The 21,307-nt window shown below is 38.4% G+C and overlaps 1 protein-coding gene across 7 annotated transcripts; it reads left to right on the forward strand.

Moving 5' to 3' along the window:
• The first annotated feature begins 32 nt into the window (after positions 1 to 32).
• Positions 33 to 20,810, forward strand: LOC129792169 (PHD finger protein rhinoceros). Of its 7 annotated transcripts, none has more exons than XM_055830975.1 (8): positions 33 to 238; positions 3,004 to 3,372; positions 3,448 to 3,645; positions 3,724 to 3,940; positions 4,009 to 4,198; positions 5,730 to 11,502; positions 13,166 to 14,844; positions 14,927 to 20,810. In XM_055830975.1, exons 2-8 carry the CDS (start codon positions 3,077 to 3,079, stop codon positions 15,193 to 15,195), a joined length of 8,622 nt encoding a protein of 2,873 aa, XP_055686950.1. In that variant the 5' UTR covers positions 33 to 238; positions 3,004 to 3,076; the 3' UTR covers positions 15,196 to 20,810. The 7 variants fall into 7 exon arrangements, with proteins under 7 accessions (XP_055686950.1, XP_055686948.1, XP_055686947.1 ...); XM_055830973.1 differs by having other exon boundaries at positions 34 to 238; positions 5,715 to 11,502; XM_055830972.1 differs by having other exon boundaries at positions 39 to 387; positions 5,715 to 11,502.
• Positions 20,811 to 21,307: the final 497 nt, after the last annotated feature.

Consider the following 21,307-nt stretch of genomic DNA (forward strand, 5'->3'; position numbering starts at 1 on the left):
CTCATGGAAATCACAGGTGTGAGTTGATGGAGTACATTCAGGGAGCCGTCGATGGATAAAGTCACGGAGTTTATCCCTCTCAACCCAAATTTCCAAAAAATTGACAGAAAAACATCAAAGAAAGGGTGAAAAGTGCAAAGTGTGGGTGCACTACGTGCTCAGGACACGGGAAATGTGTGAAAAAGTGCAAAAGAGCGCATTGTGAGCGGTGAAAAGTGTATTGAGGAAAATTCTTTAGGTGAGAAAATCCTCCGTGTGTCTGCTGCAACGTCCGTCACTGCGGGGATTTTCTCCTGTGCATTTTTCACCCGGAAGGAGTGGAAATTCCCAAGCAGGGAGTCCTCTTGGCCACTCTACACGGGTGAATGTGAGTGTCCCATGTGCGGGGTATGTTTGGGGTATTTTCCAAATGTGTGGAAAATTGCGACGGGATGGATTTATTAATCTGCTAGAAAGAAACACTTCCCCTGCCTTTTCTTGCACTTTTCCCATATATGTAAATATTTTGATTTTCACCCAGCCGATCGATACGGCAAGTGGGCGTCGAACTCACGGGGCCATGGGGGCCCACATGAGATGCCACGGGGGATCTGTGTGTGAGATTAAAAATCCCTTTTGAGACAATTTTTTTTTGCATAAAAGTTTTCATTCAAGAAATCACGTCCAATATTCCCATAGGAGGGATATGGTGAATTGTGACATGACTTCTTGCATTTGTGGGGGAAAAATTGCTAGAATTCCGCATTTTCTCGGGACAATTTTCTGCCGATTCTCGTCACTTTTCACCTCAGTGGGCTGACACTTTTTTGACATAATAATTAAAATGGAGTTCAATGAAAATGTCGCCGTGTAAATATTATTATCAATTTTCACCCCCTGTGACAATCAAAGTGGACAAAATGGTATGTGAAAATGGGAAAATGCAGTGTGTGGATGTGTACGGTGATTTACGCGGGGGTGGAGCATTCCGTGGATGATGTTCCGTCTTTTTCCGCGATACAATGGCGGGCAACTTCCACTACTACAATTGTTTACTTCTTCCCACATCTTGGGTCACTTTTCCCACCTCCACCACCAATTGGGACCCATCCCGGTGCCCCAGTGCCCACCGCACGGACGGAGGGGACACCATAGGGGTGGTCTGGAGGCGCACCCGGGTGGATGCTGCGGGAGAAATTGATGGGGAAAAAGTGATGAAGATTTTTCGCAGAGCGAGGCAATTTGGGGGAAACTCGCTGCGCATATTTTGGGTGGACTTGTGTGTGCATTCTCGCCCCGAAGGAGATGGCAAAAGGGAGAAAATATCAATTTGCACGCTGCAAAGGAGCCCCCACGACCCACTGAATGCCCCAAAGGGTGCCCCATGAGCTTCAGAGGCGAATTGTGCCGCCCAAATGATTGTTTATGTTATTTTTCTAAGAGTTATTTTGTTGTCAGTCACGTCTTCCGCGGCATTGGCTGCTAACAAGAGTAGAGTTTGGGGTCTCCCGCAATTCCTCTTCTATGTTGGAGGACACACTCCAATATCTCTCTTTTCCTTCTCTGTTATCTCGCGCCCCCCACCCGAAAATTGCCTTTGCAGCATAAACAAAAGTCCAATTTGTAAACTTTTTCCGCCAATATTTTGATAAAATTGCAAATCTCTTGTAAAAAAATAATATATTGTATTACACATCCTACTTTGATTTGTTTTTGCGTTCCTGCCCCCGGGCACACGTGAGCAATTTTTCAATGTTATTTTAAATATATTTAAGGGGTTTTGTTGTTGTTGTTATTTTTTGTGATATTCCTTTTTATTTCATTCCAATAAATTTTGGTTCTTTTCTAAAAGTTTTGTTTCTTTTTGAAAACAAATGTTTATTATGAAGAAAATATATTCAAAAGTCTAAAAAGTGCTAAAATTAGGCCCAAAAAGTGGTAAAATCTGCCTTATAAAAAGTACTGAATTCAAGCCTGAAGAGTGTTAAAATTAAGTCAAAGAAGTACTAAATTTAAGCTGAAAATGTTTTTCAGTTTTTAAACCTGAAAGGCTCAAATTGTGTAGTAAAAACCTGAGAAAAAGGGCTATATTCAAACCTTAAAAAGACACAATTTTAAGCATAAAATGTACTAAATTCTTGCCCTGACTGTACTAAGGGATGGTCACGTTATTTTGGAAACTCGGGGACTTTCAAGAGCGATTTTCAAGCCAATTTTGAAACCAAAAATTCGAAATTTGCTTGCATTAATGTTAAATGGCCAAATACTGATAAGAATTCATTACTTTCGATTCAGAAAATAAATTTTTGTGTTCAAAAAAATTATTTGAAATTCTCACATTTTGGTCATTTTGTTCCTGTAGAGTTTCCAAAATAACGTGACCATCCCTTAAAACTAACTCCCAAAGTACTGAATTCAAGCAGAAAATGTTATTTCTGTTTCAAGCGTCTAAAAAGTGTTTTAAATTTAACCTTTAAAGGGCTAAATTCTCAAGTCTTAAACGTTACCTAATTCAAACCCCTTAACGTACTAAAATCAATCCTAAAGGTACCAAAGTTGAGACTAAGAAAAACTTAATTCTAGCCAAAAATGTGTTTCTGTCTTTAGTCTTAAAATCGGCTAAGATTGGTGAGCCAAATCCCGGAAAAGGTGCTAAATTTGAGTTTTTTATAGTTCTAAAATCATTATTAAAAGTGCTAAACTCAAGCACTCAAAATACTAAATTCAAACCCTAAAGGTATTCAATTGAAACTTGAGAAATCCAGCGATATCCCTTATTTTTAAATCTCTCAAACGCAAAAATGCATTTTCGCTTTCTAACGCATATGGAGTGTTTTAAATTCAACCTTTAAAGGGCTAAAATTAATCCTAAAAGTGCAAAATTTAAGTCTAAAACGTGCTTAGTTCAAACCCTAAACGTACTAAATGTTTTCCAACAATTCGATTATCTTAAAAAACAATTCAAAATTAAGGAAAAAAATGTTAAAAAAAATAATAACAAAAGGAAATCTTTCCTTTCTGCAGGTCTTGATGATGAGACGATAAAGTGAAAAAATTGAGTGTTACAGCCAACCATTGTAACCGTGTGTTGTTTGCAATGTCGCATCGTGGGAAACGACCAAGTCGTTGTGAGAACGATGGTCCGCCCCCCGTTAAGAGGCGCAAGGGGCGGCCACCGATTACGGGTGGCACAACAGCCACTGCAAATGATGAGGATGATGCCAATGTTGCAGCATCGCAGGCCAATTCGTCGTCGAAATCCGCTCAAAATTCCGGATCCGGTGCTGGAACGTCGTCAACATCGAAGAATTGGCAACTCAGACAGATGACCGATTTGAAGATTTCAAGTATCTACAATCGCAATGCTCCGGAAGCCCCAGCTGAACTCTTTAGGTAAATGTTTCTTTTTCTTTTTTTTTTTTTTGGAAATTTTATTAAATGATTTTGTTGTTGTGTTGGGATAAACAGAAAGGACTTAATCAGTGCCATGAAACTACCGGATTCGGAGCCATTGGCGCACGATGAGTACTGGGTTATTGCGGATCAATGGAAGCAGGAATGGGAACGTGGTGTTCAGGTACCAGTTAATCCGGATTCCTTGCCAGAGCCATCAGTTCGTGGTATCCAGAGCTCTACAATCTACAAGGGGAGGTCGGACTTTAAATTGTAAGTAAATTCGGAACGAAAGAAAATCTCTTTGCTTAATTTTTTTTAAACTTTCTTATTAATTCTTTGTTTTTTTAGGCCTAAGAACAAGTACATCCGAATAACAAAGGATGAAAGTTTCTCGTCTGAACTCCACTATTTATCAAATGCACCAGCAATGGCTGATGCTGCATGTTCTTATGATTTGGATCAGTGTGACGAGGCGTGGCTCAAACTAACCAACGGCGAGAGGGTCCAATGTGGCCTACCACCGGTGACTGAGGAGCAGTTTGAGCGTGTTGTTGAGGAGCTAGAAGTGAGTTTTTCTTCGTCTGAAGTCAAATTTTCATGAAAATTAATGAAAAAACTTTGTTTGTTTTGTAGACTCGCTGCTGGGACAAAATACAAGCAATCATGAAGAGTGAGGAAGGTCTGGGCATCGAATACGATGAGAATGTTATTTGTGATGTGTGCCGATCACCTGATTCGGAGGAAGCAAACGAAATGGTCTTTTGTGATAATTGCAACATTTGCGTACATCAGGCTTGCTATGGAATCACTGTGATTCCTCCAGGTAGGTTTAGTTCCCTTTTTTTTCTTTTATTTTTTTTATTATTTTTTTGAGACACTTTTTGTTGGTTTATTATTCTTTAAATGAAAAGTAAGTTACAAGATCGATGTCTCTGTGGGTGATTTGATAAAGTTTCTATTTAACGTTAAAATTGATTAAAAAAAACTTTACTAAAACGTCGCTGGAAATGTAAAAGGGGCTCCTTTAATTGCTATAGAATTGACAAAGAACGCCCTCTGGTTCCATAAACGCTTTTGTAGCAATTGTAGGATCAAAAGTTAAAAAATATTCAAAGGAAACGAATTTAAAACCTCAGAAAATGGTATGAAGGTGTATAAATCACATTGAATTTCAGAGGAAAGTTGCCTTAAAATAAACCTTAAGAATCTGACCGTTAACTAACTAAACTTGAGGCATTTACGCGCTAAAAGCTAGCCCTCCATCGTCACAGAGCGATTCAACTTGGGTTACCACCTCACATTACATGACAATTTTTTTAATATAAAAAATATTTTGTATATAAAAAATGTTTTTTTTTTAGATTTTTCTTAATTTAAAACAAACTTTAAGTCGGTTTTTGTAAGTTTCGTGTTTTTTCGTGAACTTTATTAGCATAAGGGATCGATTTAAGTTTTTTAAGCCAGGCCTAGAAAAAGTCATACTGAGGTAGTGTTGAGTGCATTCTATACCTACTCTTTTTTTAAATTATTAAAACTATAAAAGCTTTATCTTAAAGAATTGTAAACTAAATTGTGTAACACCTTAAGAAATACAAGTTTGACTTAAAAACTTAAGTCTGACTTGAGAAACAAAGTTAAGTCTTAGTTAGTTCCTTTAGGTCAGACTTTTAAGACGTATTTAGACTCAGTTCAGCTCAGCATTATCTAACCTTGAAACCTTAAAAGCCTGACCTTAAAGAAAACTAAAATTTAGTCTACAACAGAGCCCTTAAGAATGTTAGGATTGACTTTAAAAATTTAAACCTAGCTTGACGAAACCTGTAGTTTAGCTTAAAGAAGTTTATTCTGGTTTAGAAAAACTCAGATCTGACTTAAGATGATTTTCCTTTAGCAAAAAAATCGAAACTTCCTAAATTACAGAGTCTTAATTTCTTACTTAAGAAATCTAAAGTTTCCCTTAAAAAAAAACTTAAGAATCTTAAATTTTTTCTGAGAAACTTTAAGTTTTTTCTTAAAGAACTTAAGAAAACTTAAGACATTCTTAGAAAAAACTACAAAATTGTTCAGAAAACTTTAAAAAATTTAAGAAACCTAAGAGACTAACTAGTGAATTTCACCCAATGTTCACGATTTTCTTCTCAATTTTATTCTTTTGTCTCCAATGCTTGTCCAGACTATGTTAAAATTCAAATATTTCGCGCCAAAATGCCGAAACTAAAAGAAAAATCAAATAAGATCATTAAAAAAAAAACTTTGTCAAATCACCCCAAAAGAAGAAAATGAAAGAGAGAAAGAATTTTTTTTTGTTGGGGACTGACGATGTGTAACATAAAAAGAAGAGAATTGTATTGCAGGTCAATGGATGTGTCGGACCTGCAATGTGGGCCAGCGCCCGGACTGTGTGCTCTGCCCCAATAAGGGTGGTGCAATGAAATCAACGCGTTCGGGGCAAAAGTGGGCGCACGTGTCGTGCGCACTGTGGATCCCAGAAGTGAGCATCGGTTCGGTGGATCGTATGGAGCCAATTACGAAGATTTCGAGCATTCCGCAGAGTCGATGGGCGCTACTTTGTGTGTTGTGCCGTGAGCGCGTCGGGGCGTGCATTCAGTGCTCCGTGAAGACGTGCAAGACGGCGTATCATGTCACGTGTGCATTTCAGCATGGACTTGAGATGCGTGCCATCATTGAGGATGAGCACGCGGAGGATGGGGTGAAGTTGCGTTCGTACTGCCTCAAGCATAGTATGAATAAGAGTAAGAGGGATAAAAGTGGGAATTCCGGTGGGAGTGGCAATGCCAATGGGTCAGGGAGTGAGGATGACGATGGGAAGAGGAAGAAGCAGCGGAAGGATATGACGACGGAAGAGAGGAATCAGGCACGTATTCAGAGGCTGCAGGAAGTTGAGGCGGACTTTGATAAGCATGTGAATGTGAAGGATATCAGCTGCCATCTCCTTGAGGTGGATCAAGAGGGCATTCACATAATCTACAATTATTGGATACTCAAGCGAAAATCCATGAATAATCGCCCATTGTTGCCGCCAAAGTCCGAAGATGTGGACATGGCGACGCACAAACAAGGGCAAGCGGATGTGGAGAAGATGAAGATGTTTGTGCACCTGAGGCAGGATCTCGAGCGTGTACGGAATTTGTGCTACATGGTGAGCCGCAGGGAGAAGTTGAGTAGGTCATTCTTCAAAATGCGCGAACAGACATTCCACAAGCAGATGACACTCCTTATGGATTTGAAGGTGAAGAAGGTGGATGAGACGCTCGTGCAGGCAATCCTCCAAGCGAATCATGGGCCATCAATCTACGATCGTCTGTACTCAGCACGGCAAGTGCCGGTGATGGGGCAGGATCGGTGGGAGCAGCTAGTCAATCGGCTGACGGAAAGTGTGAGTGTTAAGGGCAGCAGCGATGGGGGTGATGAGAAGCAAGCAAAGGCCTCCGCCGGTGTGGATCTCAATGGTGTCAATCGTGACACAAAGGCACGGAATAAGCAGACAAAGAAACAAGTGTTCAATGGGGCAGCTGCACGCAGGGCATCCACCTACGTGAGTAGTTTGTCCAGCGATAGTGAATCCTCCACGGGACGTATGATCCGGGAGATGTCGTCGACGACGACGGCAACGGCGACGGCGACGACGTCAAAGAAGGGGGCACGAACGCCAAAGAATGCCGAAGGGACGAAAATTGATCGACGGAAAAGACGAATTAACAGCACAGCGGTCAAGAGTAAGTCCCTCGTGGAGACAAGTAGTGAGGATGAGGATGCCGTTAAGGTGGGTGGTGGTGATAAGCAACGTTCCCCGCGCAATCGGACACTCCGTCAAATGGCACGTGAGATGTCAAATGACAAGAGTCGCCAATCGGCGAGTGATGAGAGTGACGAACTGCTGCCAATACGGAATAGTAGTGGTCAGCATGTTGGCACAAAGGATGCCCGTGGGAAGATGTCAGCCATCTACTCGGACAGCGATAGTACGGATAAGGATAAGACGGATAATGCGGCGAGTGATTCGCAGCAGCACGTTGTGAGGACGAAGGCTGCAATGAAGGAATTTGTACCGCACAAGGGTGCCAAGGGGGCGGACTCCAAGAGTCGCGCACCAGCAGACGCAGAGACGGCGGTGAGTGTAAATAGGAAGAGGGATCGGAGTAAAACTGCAAAGCAGGAAAACAGCAATAAAGTGGCCAATAAGACGTCGGCAAGTAAGAAGGATATTCTGACGGATCTCTTGGTTGTGCCACAGCGTCAAGCGGCTAAGAAGGCGTCGGAGAATTTGAAATCCACCGGAGGAGCAACAGTTTCGGGTACGGGTAAAAAGGAAGTGGCCAAGGAGGCGCCTACCAAGGCACCAGCTGAGGCTGAACCCGTTAAGGAACGTCGTGATTCAGTGGTGAGTTCCTCAAAGGAGGAACGTGTGACAAAAACAGCTCCTGCAACAACAAAAGGAAAGACGCCAAAGGGACAACAAACATCCGCAGCTGCTGCTGCAAAGGTGCCGAATGAGAAGGAAAAGACCCCATCGGAGGTATTGGCATACGTACCCCAACGGCAGGCGGCAAAGAAGGCGGCTGAGCACATAAAGAGTGGCCTTGGGAAGCCAACGGAAGCCCCTCAGGCGGCTGCGGAGGAACCCAAAGCCACAAAGGCAACAATTTCCCCGCAAAAGAAACCAACGCAGGAGGTGGAGAGTAAGAAGAATGCCACACCTGTTGTGATCTCGAGTAGTTCCAGCTCATACAGCGGTAGTAGTTCATCGTCGAGTTCCAGTTCGTCGTCATCGTCGGAAAGTGATGAGGAGACACCCGCAAAGGAGCCACATCCCACGACGAAGGATTCAAAGGAATCCTCCTCCACGAAGGAGCAGGAAAAAGATGAGAAGAAGAAGGTGGCAAAGAGTGTGAGTACAGGTAAGAATCCCCCGGCAAATAATAGAGCCAGGGATTTGCCCTTTCTTGACAAGGATGCAAAACCCCTGCGCTCAGCCACGAGTAGTGACACGAGTGACACGGACACGGAGACAAGTGATGACAGCAGTGAATCAGCGGGCAATAACAACAATCGCAATAGCAACACCACCAAAAAGAATGCCACAAACCAGCGTCGGGTTGTTGCAGAAGGGAAGCTTAAAACTTCCGGACTGGGACGACCGGGCGCCAGTGGTGGTGTCACGGCCGATGCGGCAAAAGGTGCAACTGGAGCAACAGCAGCAGCAGCAGCAACCAAAACTCCTGCACGTGGCAGTAAGAGGCAGAGTGTGTCAAGTGATCGGCGACGAAGTGTTGACCGCGACAAACAGGGAGCTCCTGATAAGATTCCGGAGTTGCCAGGAGAAGGTGGTGCAGCACGACGAAGACGTTCAACGGCAACATCCCCGCGTGCCATTGCTGGCGCTGGTGAAAAGTTGCTACCGAAGCGACAGGATGAAGCCACGAGCCCGTCCAAGGGCATCAAGTCCGATGAACTTTCACCTGAGAAGCGGAAAACGCACGAGAAATTGAATGCCACCACCAAAGAGTCCCCGAAGAAACCCGAACAGAGTCCGCGGCAGCAACAGAGGCGGAAATCCCGGACGCCGAGTGAGGAGAATAAGGAGCCGCAATTTAAGAGTCCCGAAAGGAAGCAACCGCCACCGAAGCCATCACCAAATCCGGAAGAGGTTGCAAAGAGTAGGAGTGCAACACCGACAAAGCGGGGAGGAGATGCATCACCTGTGAAGAAGGGTGTTGTGGATGAGATTCCCGTGGTGTTGTCGCCGTACAATAAACAAACATCCGTGGATGTGAAGGCCGGTGATCCACCGAGTGAGATGCGTGAGAGTGAAAATCGTCCGGCAAGTGCAATGGAGAAGACAACACCAAAGAGTATCTTCTCACCACTACCACAAACACCCAACTCTGCTACTGTTGCTGCTGCACCTCCTCCTGCAAGTGCCAAAAGTAAGGATCCGTGTGCATTCTTTGACTTTACCGACGATCTCCTGCCCAGTGTGTCTGAGACGATAAATGACGATGGGTTTAGTGTGCAACCGGATGGTGCTGAGAATGTACGTGCTGTCGGTATGGGGGTGCCATTCTCGCATACAACGGATATCCTATTCAAGGAGGACTACAAGGAGGACAGTGAGAAGGAAACGATGAATTTGGTGGAGAAGTTGAGGCAGAAATTCAAGCGAACTCACTCAACGGCTTCATCTGCCCCCTCGGAGTCTGGGAATGTTGAGCAGAAGGAGCAGCCGCAGCAGCAGCCACAGCAGCAGGATGTTGTAGCAGATGCGGTGGAGAGTAAAGTCAATGATGTGTCATCCGGGCACAATTTGGATAAATCCACGAAACATCCGGTGGAAGAGGAGAAAACTCTGCCAAATTTCACAGCTGATAAATTCGACGTGAATACGGAGACTGTGCAGAAGATTGCCAGTGATGCAATTGATCCGGTACCGCATGATGATCGATGGATACCACCGTCGGAGATAACTCCGAGTGCTTTGGCACATTTGAGTCAGTTGATGTTTGATCACAAAGTCATGCCGCCGAATTTGGCTCAGGCAACAATGGAGGAGATTGTCTCACAGAGCCTCGTGGCAGCTGCTGGCAACAATGCGGACTTCCTGAAGCAATTCCAGGAGCGTATGGAATTCCAAACGAATCAATGTATTGCAGCACAGCAGCAGATGCATCAGCAATCGGTAATCACGTCAGATGTTGTCGCACCACCAGCAGCCGCGCATCCGCCACAAAAACCAATGACGCCGCATAAGAATGCAGCAATGGAGTATGATGATTCGAGTATTCAATCCCCGTATTCAGTGCATCAGCAGAATTGGGTGGAGAGTGATATGATGCCCAACAGGCGGTCAGTGTCGTCATCACCAGCAAGTAGTGGGTCTGAGAGTCACGACACGAAGGCAGTCCAACCGCAGCGTCTCACGGAGAATACAATGGTGACCAATCAGATGCACCATCGGAATATGCTGCAGGATATGCCGTCATTTATGAATGTTCAACATCCGGGCATTCAGCCATTCCCACCTGTTTCAGCGGCACCACCACCACCACCACCCAATGCCGCCCCAATGGACAGCATGTTGCCTCCATATAACTATCCGGAGACAACAGGAGGCTTCACGGGGCCCGTAACACTCTTCCCGCCAACGGGAATAAATGTTCAATTACCCTTCCCATCGCCCGGAGCAGCAATGTTCCCTCCGGCTTTTCAGCAATCCTTCACAACGGCACCCACGCAACCACCTACATCCCTCTGTGGTGTGGGACCAATGCAGAAGCCCGAAGATCTCCTTTCGGTGACAAATACAATCCCCTCGTACCCATCAAATCCATGTGGAGCTGCTTTTACGTCTTCATCGCAAAATATGGCTCTCACGGCGGCAATGGTGTCCCCAACGCCTGCTCCTCCTCCCATCTCGATTACATCACCACCACCACAGCAACTCCAACAACAACAACCCATGGATAGAACGAGATTCCCCGTAAATAATGTTGAATGCCTCCCGTCGAATCTATCGCAGCAGCAACAGCAACAGCAACTGCCTGCGCAGAAGGACGTTCAACGCAGTGAGGATGATGTGATGAAATCCCCACCAAAGCCAAGTCGTCAATCATCGAGGTATCAACAGGCGGGTGGTCAAACAACCAAATCACCCGCCAAGAGCCCGGCAAAGAGTCCACGGCAGCAAATTGATGCAAATCGACAACTTTCACCGGCAAATAAAGCCCCCAAAGCTGATGCGACGACAAAGGCGAGGAAGGTCCGGAATGCAGCAACGGCCGGACGTGGACGTGGCCGTGGTAGGGGACGTGGGGCAAAGGCAGGAATGCACCATTTCCCACCGTTGGGTGTGTCGGAGTTTGATTTTATGACCGGCGGGACGAATCACAGCAAACTCGCGGGTACAGTGTATGATTTTGATGATGAAATCGGCGGGGAGAGTGTGGAGAATCTCAAGGCAATGCGTGATAGGAGGAGATCAATTGATTGTCGTGTAGAACCATTCAGGAGTGCGGCCACATCACCCAAATTTGCCAGCCCCAATGCACATTCCAAGCAATCACGACCAATTCCACCGCCATTCTCAACGGCGGACATTCGCAATCTCAGGTAGGTGGCTGATTTTTTTGTTTTTATTTAAAATTTTAAATAGAATTGAAAGGCCGGGGAAAAGTTATGGAGAAATTTTGGAATTCTCCAATGGAGAATCTTAGGAAATTGATTTTTTTCATTATATTGAATTTATTGAATTATGTTGAATATTGAAAGAAAACTTGCAAAGCTGCAAATAATTTAAAAAAAAATCATAAACAAAGATGAAGGAGAAAATTACGGAATTTTGTAAGAATTTTCCATGAAGAATATCATGATTTCTCCATGGAGATTGAGGACATTTCCTATGAATTATTTTTAAAATTTATTTTCCTAATCTACCTTTTCTATTTTCATTCAAAATTTTCTTAAATTATTAGTCAGTGAAAAAATGCGGAGAAATTTCGGAGTTCTTCAATGGAAAATCTTAGGATTTTTTTCTTTTGATTTATTGCATTTTATGTTAAAGAATATAAAAATTAATTCATTTATTTATTATTGAAAAAGTTGAAAATAATTCATAAATACAAAAACAAAAATTAAAGAATAAATTAATGGAATTTTTGTAAAAATTTTCCATGGAGGATGTCATGAATTTTCCACAGACCTTGGGAATATTTTCTATGAATTATTTTTAAAATTTCCTTTCCTAATTTACTTTTCTACTTTCATTTAAAATTTTCTTTAATTGAAAGATCAGGGAAAAAATATCAAGAAACGGAATTCTCCAATTTTTCTTTTTGTAAGAATTTTCCATGGAGAATATCATTAATTCTCCGTGGAGATTGTGGACATTTCCTACGAGATTTTTTAAAAATTGATTTTCCTGATTTATTTTTTTAGCTTTAATTCAAAATTTTCTGAATATGAAAGATCAGGGAAAATACGGAGAAATTTCTGAATTCCCCAAAGGAAAATCTTAGGAAATTTTGTTTCATTAATATTTAATTTTATTTTAATCAATGAAAAGAAAAATTAATTCATTCATTCATAATTGAAAAAAAATTGAAAATAAATTCATAATTATATAAACAAAAATTAAAGATTAAATTAACGGAATTCTTGTAAGGATTTTCCATGAAAAAAATAATGGGTTTTCCACAGACCTTGGGGATATTTCCTACGAATTTTTTAATAGTTTTTCTTGAGTTTTTATTCAAATTTTCGTTGTTTTGAAAGGCAGAGGAAGAATTATAGAGAAATTTCGGAATTCTCCAATGGAAAATCTTAAGAAATTTATCTTTTATTAATATTTCAATTTATTTATCTAAGAAATGAAAATCCTTCCGAATTGCGTCAGCCAAGGGACGGTAGGTCAACCCAAACACATCCTTTCAATTTTAGGGGCCAGAGCTTTCGACGCTACTGTGCGTCTTCCTGTGCGCACAGTAGCGTCGAAAGCTCTGGCCCCTAAAATTGAAAGGATGTGTTTGGGTTGACCTACCGTCCCTTGGCTGACGCAATTCGGAAGGATTTGTCCTAAAGCATCAAAAACATTAAATTTCCGTCAGTATCTACCCGAGTAAGAAATGAAAACTTACAAAGTTTTCAAATAATTTTTAATTACAAATGAAAATTAAATAATAAATTAACGGAATTCCTTTAAGAATTTTCCACGGAGTTTGAGGACATTTCTTACGACTTATATAATTGATTTTCCGGATTTATTTCCCAAATTCAGGCCACCAAGTCCCGTACGGACGGATACAGCTGTACCCCAGGAGACACCCACAACATCCCTGCGTGATATTGTTCAACCTGTCCTCCCGGGTCCTGTGGACATGCGGACGTACAATACGGGCTTCGATGCATCATCGGATGCCTTCAATAATCACCTGTTGCGGGCATTTGCAAGTGGGACAGCTGATCAAACACTCGCTGATATTGATGAGGAGATGGAGAAGGAACTCCAGTCGGCACTCAAGGCGAGCAGTACGAAACCCAAGAGTCCAGCAGCACAGAAGGTGCCTGAAAGTCAGGTAGCCCCACAGGTGCCACATGAGGAATTCATATCGGAGTTGGATGCATCGAAGCCGAAAGTTTCCCTTTCGGATTCGAGTAATCAGCTAAAGTTGAAGATTAAGGGCCCATTGGCGCATCCGGATAACTACAATAGTCAAGCGACAGCAGTACGGCATCCCGCGGTTGGGCATCCGGGGCAAATGGCAACGGGCATTGATGCCTCCTTCCCGGCAACATCAACCAATTGCACACTGGGGGCAATGCCAACGCCCGGAAGTTCCAATTTCCATCGTATGCGAAAGAAGGAACTTCTACGGCAGTACTGTAGTCAAGATATGAACATGGATGCCCATGTGGGACCACCGGCGAGTCTTATGATTCACAATACGCAAATGAATCGAAGTGTTGGCTTCCCCAAAGCTGTGGATTCAATGAGTTCCATTCCCACGAAGGAGGATTACAAGGATTATGCGAATATTGATCCGAAGAAGAGGAAGAAAGTTGGTGGGATGTCACGGGAATTGCGACAGCTGGATATTGGATCGTATGAGATGAATGACGATGATCCCATGAGGATGTCCTTTGAACTCGATGGTGGCAATGCAGCAGCAGCAGCTGCAGCTGGGTATGCTTCATCAAAGAGACGTATGCGGGGGAGTACGGGTGCCAATAGTAAGGACATTCCGGGTATTGGGGAGCCACCATCAAATGCAATTCTCTCAACGCCCAAGTTGAAGATTAAAATTGGCCAAGGGGTGTTCGATGTGAGTCCACAGACGGATAAACGTCTCAGTGGGCGTCCGCCGAAGAAGCGTATTAGTCAGAATATGACAATGCCCATCTTGGAGGACATTAAGCGGGATTGCATGAACTTCCGGAAGATGGTAATGGCGGATTTCGAGGAGAAGGAAAAGGTGACAAAGCCCAAAAAAGTGAAACCCACGAAGGAGGAGAAGCGAAAGAAGAAGAAGGATAAGAAGCACAAGTTTCAGATTATCAATAATGGCAATAGTGATGCAGCCCCCAAGCTTATCATACGTCTGGGGAAGCGGAAGAGTGAGGAGGGGCAGGAGCCACAAATACCCCAAGATCCGTATGAGTATGACCCGAATGCTGTTGACCCGCTGGCAATGGATGAACCTGTATCAGCTGAGAAGCCAACACTGAGGCGGAAGAGTTCATCGGCGGCGAATGGGCAGGAGAAGCAAATTACGCCGATTCGATTGAAAATTTCACGGAATCAGGGGAAGTCGTATGTTATGGGGGAAAAGGAGGGCGGCGATGGGGGTAAAAAGACTGACAAGGATATGGGGAATCCCCCCACGACAGATGAAGCTACACAGCTCAACTGTACAGATGCCAAGGGGAAGAAAGTACCAGCTGAATCGAATCTCGATGGTGAGTTTTGGAAAATTCTCAACACAGTGGTGGTCATAAAAAATTTTTAATTTTTTTCTTTCTCTTTGTGTCTCAAAAATAGCTTCCAAAACATCATCAAGCGGTGCCAAGAAGGCAAATTCCGGTGAGTCGGGAAAGTCCGGAAATCCTTCTGTCAATGCCACAGATGGGGAGAAGGGTGGTGGCAAAAAGGTTGGTGGAGGGGATGCCGTGAAGGTGCCCCCGGAAAAGGACTCAAACAGTACCAACAAAGTGGATGAAAAGACCAAGAAGGTGGATACAAAGGACACAGAGGCATCCACAAAAGGCTGCCCTCCGCTTCCTCTCAACAAAGACTGCGAAGTTAGGTGATAGCTTCGACACCGCTGAAGGGCGATTCCTTGTGTTTTGTTAGTTGTACCCGCTGCCAGGTAAAGAATTCTCTGTTCTTTCTTTTCCACCCCGTTTGGTGCTCTTTTTCCTTCTTTCTTTTTGCAATGGGATTCCCAAGAAGGTCACACTCCGCATATTTCTGCGAATTTATTTCCCATTTTGCGCATCATTTTTTTTTATTTGATTTAAAAAAGAAAGAAGAAAGAAAATGAAAAATTATAGAGAAAATCATTTTGAGAATAAAATTATATTGCATATTGTAATAAAGTTTGCTGAAATGTAAAGCAAAATAGTTCTAAAACGGGAAATTATTTAAAATAAAGAAGAAAGAAATGTAAAAAGCGCGGGGAAACACAATGGCAGCAGTAAAAAATTTACCACCAACGAAATGTGTTTTAGTAAATGCGGTTCGCGAAACAATTTTGCAAATTATGATAGGAGAAGAATTAAATGTGGTACGAAAGTATCTTTAATGAAATTTTGAATGGCAATTTGAAGAGATTTTCAAAGAATTTAAAAAAAGGAAAAATGTGTGGTTTTGGGTTAAATTCGGGTACTAAGTCTCACTTAGACCGGTTCTTAAACCAGATTTAGGTTTCTTTTTTTTCAAGATAAGGCTTTTACGGTTTTAAAGTTAGGTTAACGTGACTTGGGGCTGAAGGGATTCTAAAATGATAATATAATATCTAATATAATTTAGATGCTCGAAGGCGCTCAAAAAATGCACTTAACCTTTAAAGAAAAACTTAATCCTGATTCAAAAAAACTTAAACCTGGTTTAAAACCTTAGGACTAGTTTAATTAAAATTAGGTCAAAGTTAGAACGAAAAATCTGATTATATATTTATTGGTTTAGCTAAACGTATTCTGAAAAAAAAACTTATTTTATAACAAAATTTTAATAAAGAAAAAATCTCAATAATTTGAATTCAAAACTTATCCGCCATGTTGAAAGAAAAATCAAATTTTATCATCTCAATATCTTGGATTCCATTAATAAACTGAAACTCTTATAAGTGGTTAGTGGGGTGAACTTGTTTAAATTATTTGGAAATATATAATTTTAAAGAGAAATAAAAAAAAAACATAATTGATTAAAAAAATAAGTCTTCCATCTTATTGCTTTGACCTTATTATTATAACAAAAACATTCATAAAAACCACTAAAACAGTTTGGTTTCCAACATTTAAAACTTTACGGACTTCAATCTTTTATTCTTAACAGTTTTTTTTCCATTAGTTCTGATTCTTATTTAATGTCTTAACACTTAAACAGAAATTTGGTCATTTTGAAAAAAAAGAAAAGAAAAAATCGTTTAATTGCATAAATTTAATTTGGAAAAAAAAGTAAATTTCTTCAAAAAATGCCATTTAAATCCATAATTATGACCAACTTCATTCTCCTTATCATAATTTGACAATGATTTTGCCTATATTCTATTGTGTACCGCTTCGACTATTTCAATTGGGACGAGACAGGAAGAGGAAAATAAATAAATGATTTAAAAAAAAAATGAAGATAAGAGGGGGAGAAACCAAAATAAAACAAAATAATACAAATTTTGGTGGAATTTTGTGTAAAAAAATCCTGTAAATACTTTTTCTTCGTGAGAAATTCTATATAAAAAAAAAACTTTTTGGAAATTTTTCAAATCATGACTGTTGATTAATTTTATTTATTTTTTTTATACAATGTATTTCTTTTTCATCATAAAAATTGCAATTATAAAAAATGGGACTGTGACAAAAAAAGTAGTGCGTGAGATGTGGATGAAGGGAAAAAATGTAGGTTTATTTAAAAATTGTTTTTTTTATTATTTTATTTATTGTTATGCAGCGTGCATTTTTTTACAAGAAAAAAAAAGAATTTTCTTTCTTTCTCATGAATTCTTATAGAATTCTTTGGTTCAATGAATTCAGCATTGAGTATGTAATTCTTTTTTCTATCTATAATAAATTTTAAAAAAAAACCCCAAAGCTTGTGAAGAGCTCGAATTTGGATATTTAATTAATTAAAAAAACAAACAAACAAATAAACAAACCCTTGAATCAACCTTTAAATTCTGTTGTAAAGCAAAATAATAATTCGCTACAAAACTTTCTTAAAAGCTTTTTCAGAATAAATCTTTTTCATTCAATTTCTTTTAATTTCTAAATAAAAATAAATTATTAAGTCATAAAAGAATATTAAAAGCAAAGAAATTCTGTACATAAATAAATACAGAAAACAAAAATCCTAAACAATGTAAATTGTCCATAAATTTCCCAAAAAAAAAAAACAAAGATTCTTGCAACAAAATAGTTTAATTGAGAAAAATCCCTCAAACAAGGAATAATAAACAAGTAAAAAATGCGAGAATTTTAACAAGAACAAGTTCTAAGCTAGAAATTAATTAGGCGACAATTGTGTAATATTTATATTTAATAAAAAAAAAGTAATAAAAAAATCTTTGAAAAAAAATGAGAAAAAAATAGATTAAATGCTCTTTTTAGTCAAACTAAAAGAAATCCAACATACCATTAAAAGAAAAAAAAACTTTGTTAAACGACAAATTATGTACAAAGAGATGAAAAGAAAATATTTCTAAAGTGAATTTCTTCACGAAACAATTTAATATTAAATTCATTCACATTTAGTCATGGTGTGTAAAGTTCATCGTCGTCCATTTGTAGTGAGAGAAAATTATTCATTTCGGAAGTGAAATAAATATTTATATGCAAAATAATCTGGGAGACAGAGCAAGAAAAAATATTCGAATAAACAAAAAAATTAAAATTTTGGATTATAAATAGAAATTTCATAATAGTCAAAAAAAAATTAAAAAGAAAAATCGGTCAGAATTTGCTTTTCATTTTGGAAGGAGAAGAAAAATGAAAAGACGAAGAACTTAAACCGATATTAAAGGTCAATTAATTAGAATGTAGTGAGAAAAAACAACACATAACATGTAAAGGTCTTTTTATATAATCAACCACTTTTTGCAATATTTATTATAAAAATGAAAAAAAAAAACAAATAATAATGAAAAAAAAACTAATGTTAGAAAGAATTCTGTCGCGTGTAGTCAAATGGGGATGGATCTTGGAGACCTTTTATTAAAGTAATTATCTTATTACATAAAATAGAGAAAAAAAAATGAATTTCAAAAAAAAAAGTTTAAAGTTCTTTAACAAAAAAAAGGAAATCAAAGAGAAGGTCCTTTAGAACTTGCTCTTATGGGAAAAATGTGCTAAATTTTGCCAAGAAAATATTTTTTTTGTTTTATTTTTTATTGTCTCATTCACTTCCCTTTGAAATATTTACAATAGGGTGTCCCAGGATGATAAAGAAAATTTTCAAATGATTTTTTTTTGTATTTTGTGAAGCTTCCATTAAAAACTTTAAAGGTATTTCTACAATTCTTTTCTTACAAGACTTTTCACATTTACTGATACCTACCTAATTTTGTATGCGTTTCAACACTTAAAATAAAAGAAATTGATGTTTAAAAATTTAGTGGAGAAATATTGAAATATTTCAAAATACATTTCAATAAATAATTTCGAAACGAACAAAAACTAATAATTGCCAAAATTTCAAGAAAAAATGCAAACGGTTCGTTAAAACTTAAAGGGTTAACACTTGAAGGACAAAATTGGCAATCGCTGCCAGGTCGATTTCTTTTTAAACGTCATAGAGTAAAATCATGATGGAAATCATGGGAGCTTAAATTACTTCAAGATCGTTAAGAAAATTTAAGGAAACGGTTTCTTTTTGAGAGAAAATTAAGACCAAAGTTTGAGGTTAGAATTTTTGGTCCTTCAAGTGTTAAGATCATTTTTGAAAGTAAAAGAAGTAAGTTGTTTCTTAGAACAATTTCTTTGGTTATTATTCGTAAAAAAAATATAAAACAATTGATCATATTTAGCGATCAAGATATCTTTGAAGTCTTTGAATTTTGTACTGAAATTTCAAGATTTTAAGCGAATTTCAAGGGTTTCTTAGTCGCTTAATAAAACCAAATAATGTCAAAATTTCAGTAAAATTCCAAAGTTTCATGAAAAATTAATCAGTGTGATTTTCTTCTTTCATTTATTAACAAAAATAATTCACATTGTTAAAGAAAAATGCCTCACGAACTTATAATAAGCAATTATCAATGAAACTTGATGCAATAGAGAAACGAATATTTGGTATTATGCATTCATATTGGGACACCCTTTGTTTTTTTGTTCTAACATTACCTTTAATCCCTTTAATATATAATGAAGGTATGTAATTTTCTCGCTCCAAATTCAACAAAAGATTACCAATGTTGAGTGTAAAGAAAACTTCTCTTTTTCGTAGCAAAAAAAACAAATAAACTTTAGACAAAAAAATATTCAGAAATAAACGAAAACAGTGACTAAATAAACAAAAAAATACGTAGTGTGGGAGTATGTAAGGTGAGGAAGAGGGAATCGTTGGTATGTTTATCAATTTTTATCGTACAAGTTGATTATATCATTGTGTTTTGTTGAATGTCTGCGCGTTTTCAGTGTGCAAGAGCGAGAGAGATTTGATGGAAAATAAGAAAATTCTGTGCGATGAACCTTAACCCCCATTATTGACAACTTTTTCTATCAAAAGGAGAAAAAAAACGATTACAAGAAAAAAAAAACATTTTTATCTCCCCGTAGCGTAAAAGAAAATCCCTTTTTAAGAAAATGAAAATGAAAAAAAAACGTAGTAGATAAAAAGAAAACTTTTAAATGAATAAGAAATTAATAAAGAAAAAAAATCTCTTCCCAATCATCCCGCCTTCGTGGAAAAGTTGAAGCAAAGAAATTAGTGGAAAAGTTTGCAAAGAAAGAAAACTCAATGGAAAATCCACTCACAGAAACGTGATGAAGATTATACAAAAAAAAAAGAAACTGAAGAACGTGGTGAACAAATACTCTTGCTGTACAAAAGAAAAAAAAAGATGAAGGATGAAAAAAATATGAAAAAGAAAAAAAAAACTAGGAATAAATTGTAAATACTATTTTTAATTGATCTTTATATTAATTATAAAGAGTAAAAGAAAAAAAAGTATATAAAGTAGATGAAAACTTGGGTTATCAAAATGCATCAAACACAATATTATTAAAAATAAAACAAAACATGATAAATTGATGAAAAAAAATGAGAATATAAAAAAAACTTCTTAAAGTATAAAGAAAATAACGTAAAGGTAATTTTTGATTATTTAAAATGAGTTGAATGATGACAGAGATACTTTTTAAATTAATTCTATTTGCATATTAGAAATTTACTTATTATATACATATTATATATAAATATAATTAAAATATTTACATGAGCATGCGATGGAGAGAACTTACATTTACAACCCTTTTAATTATTGTATATTTAAATAATTATTATAAAAAAAATAAATGAGAAGATGGAATGAGATAGAGATTCAAAGTACATGATATAATGGATCTACAATTAATATAAAAGAAAAAAAAACACAAAAAATGATGAGAATAAATAATTAAACAAAAAAATAAGTAAAAATGCAGATTAATTATTGTATGTTGTAAATATGTGAAATATTGTGAGAGAACGAGGATGGAATTGTATTATAAAAGTAATGAAAAATAATTAAAAATGTAAAATTATCAAAATCAATGACTTTCTTTTTTTTATTTTCTCAATTAGAATGAGAATTTTGGTCAATTATTTGTCTAAAACTTTTTCTATTCTTTTGATTCTTTTCTTTTAGATCTTCCCCACAAAAGAATTTTCTTTGAGTTGCTACTTTGTGGTTTTCCCCTTTTTTGTATGGAACCCTCGCGTGCTTCCCAACTTTGTCAAGCAAAATGGTAAGAGAGAATTTCTTTTTATTCAGATTTACAGTCATGTGAAAAATGTCCAATGGATTAACCTTCTTTATGTTCTAATAATAAAAAATCAAAGGATATTTATCTGAATGAAAGTATTCGGATCTTTAGAAAAATTTAGGTGATTCGCAAAAAGAAATCAAAATATTCGATAGAATATTCTCAGTTTTTAGACCTAAAAAGGCTTAGATTGTGAAGAAAAAGTGATTATTTCAAGCCTAAAACGTACTAAACTTTAGAATGA

This window comes from Lutzomyia longipalpis, chromosome 3 (assembly GCF_024334085.1).
Source record: "Lutzomyia longipalpis isolate SR_M1_2022 chromosome 3, ASM2433408v1".
Taxonomy (NCBI): Eukaryota; Metazoa; Arthropoda; class Insecta; order Diptera; family Psychodidae; genus Lutzomyia; species Lutzomyia longipalpis.

What these genes read in the sequence shown, in the direction of transcription:
- LOC129792169 (XM_055830973.1), top strand. Translation starts at nt 3,077, where the DNA reads ATGTCGCATCGTGGGAAACGACCAAGTCGTTGTGAGAACGATGGTCCG. An exon ending in GGGAGGTCGGACTTTAAATT is followed by an intron (nt 3,646 to 3,723) that starts GTAAGTAAATTC and finishes TTGTTTTTTTAG; the next exon opens with GCCTAAGAACAAGTACATCC. An exon ending in GTGTTGTTGAGGAGCTAGAA is followed by an intron (nt 3,941 to 4,008) that starts GTGAGTTTTTCT and finishes TTTGTTTTGTAG; the next exon opens with ACTCGCTGCTGGGACAAAAT.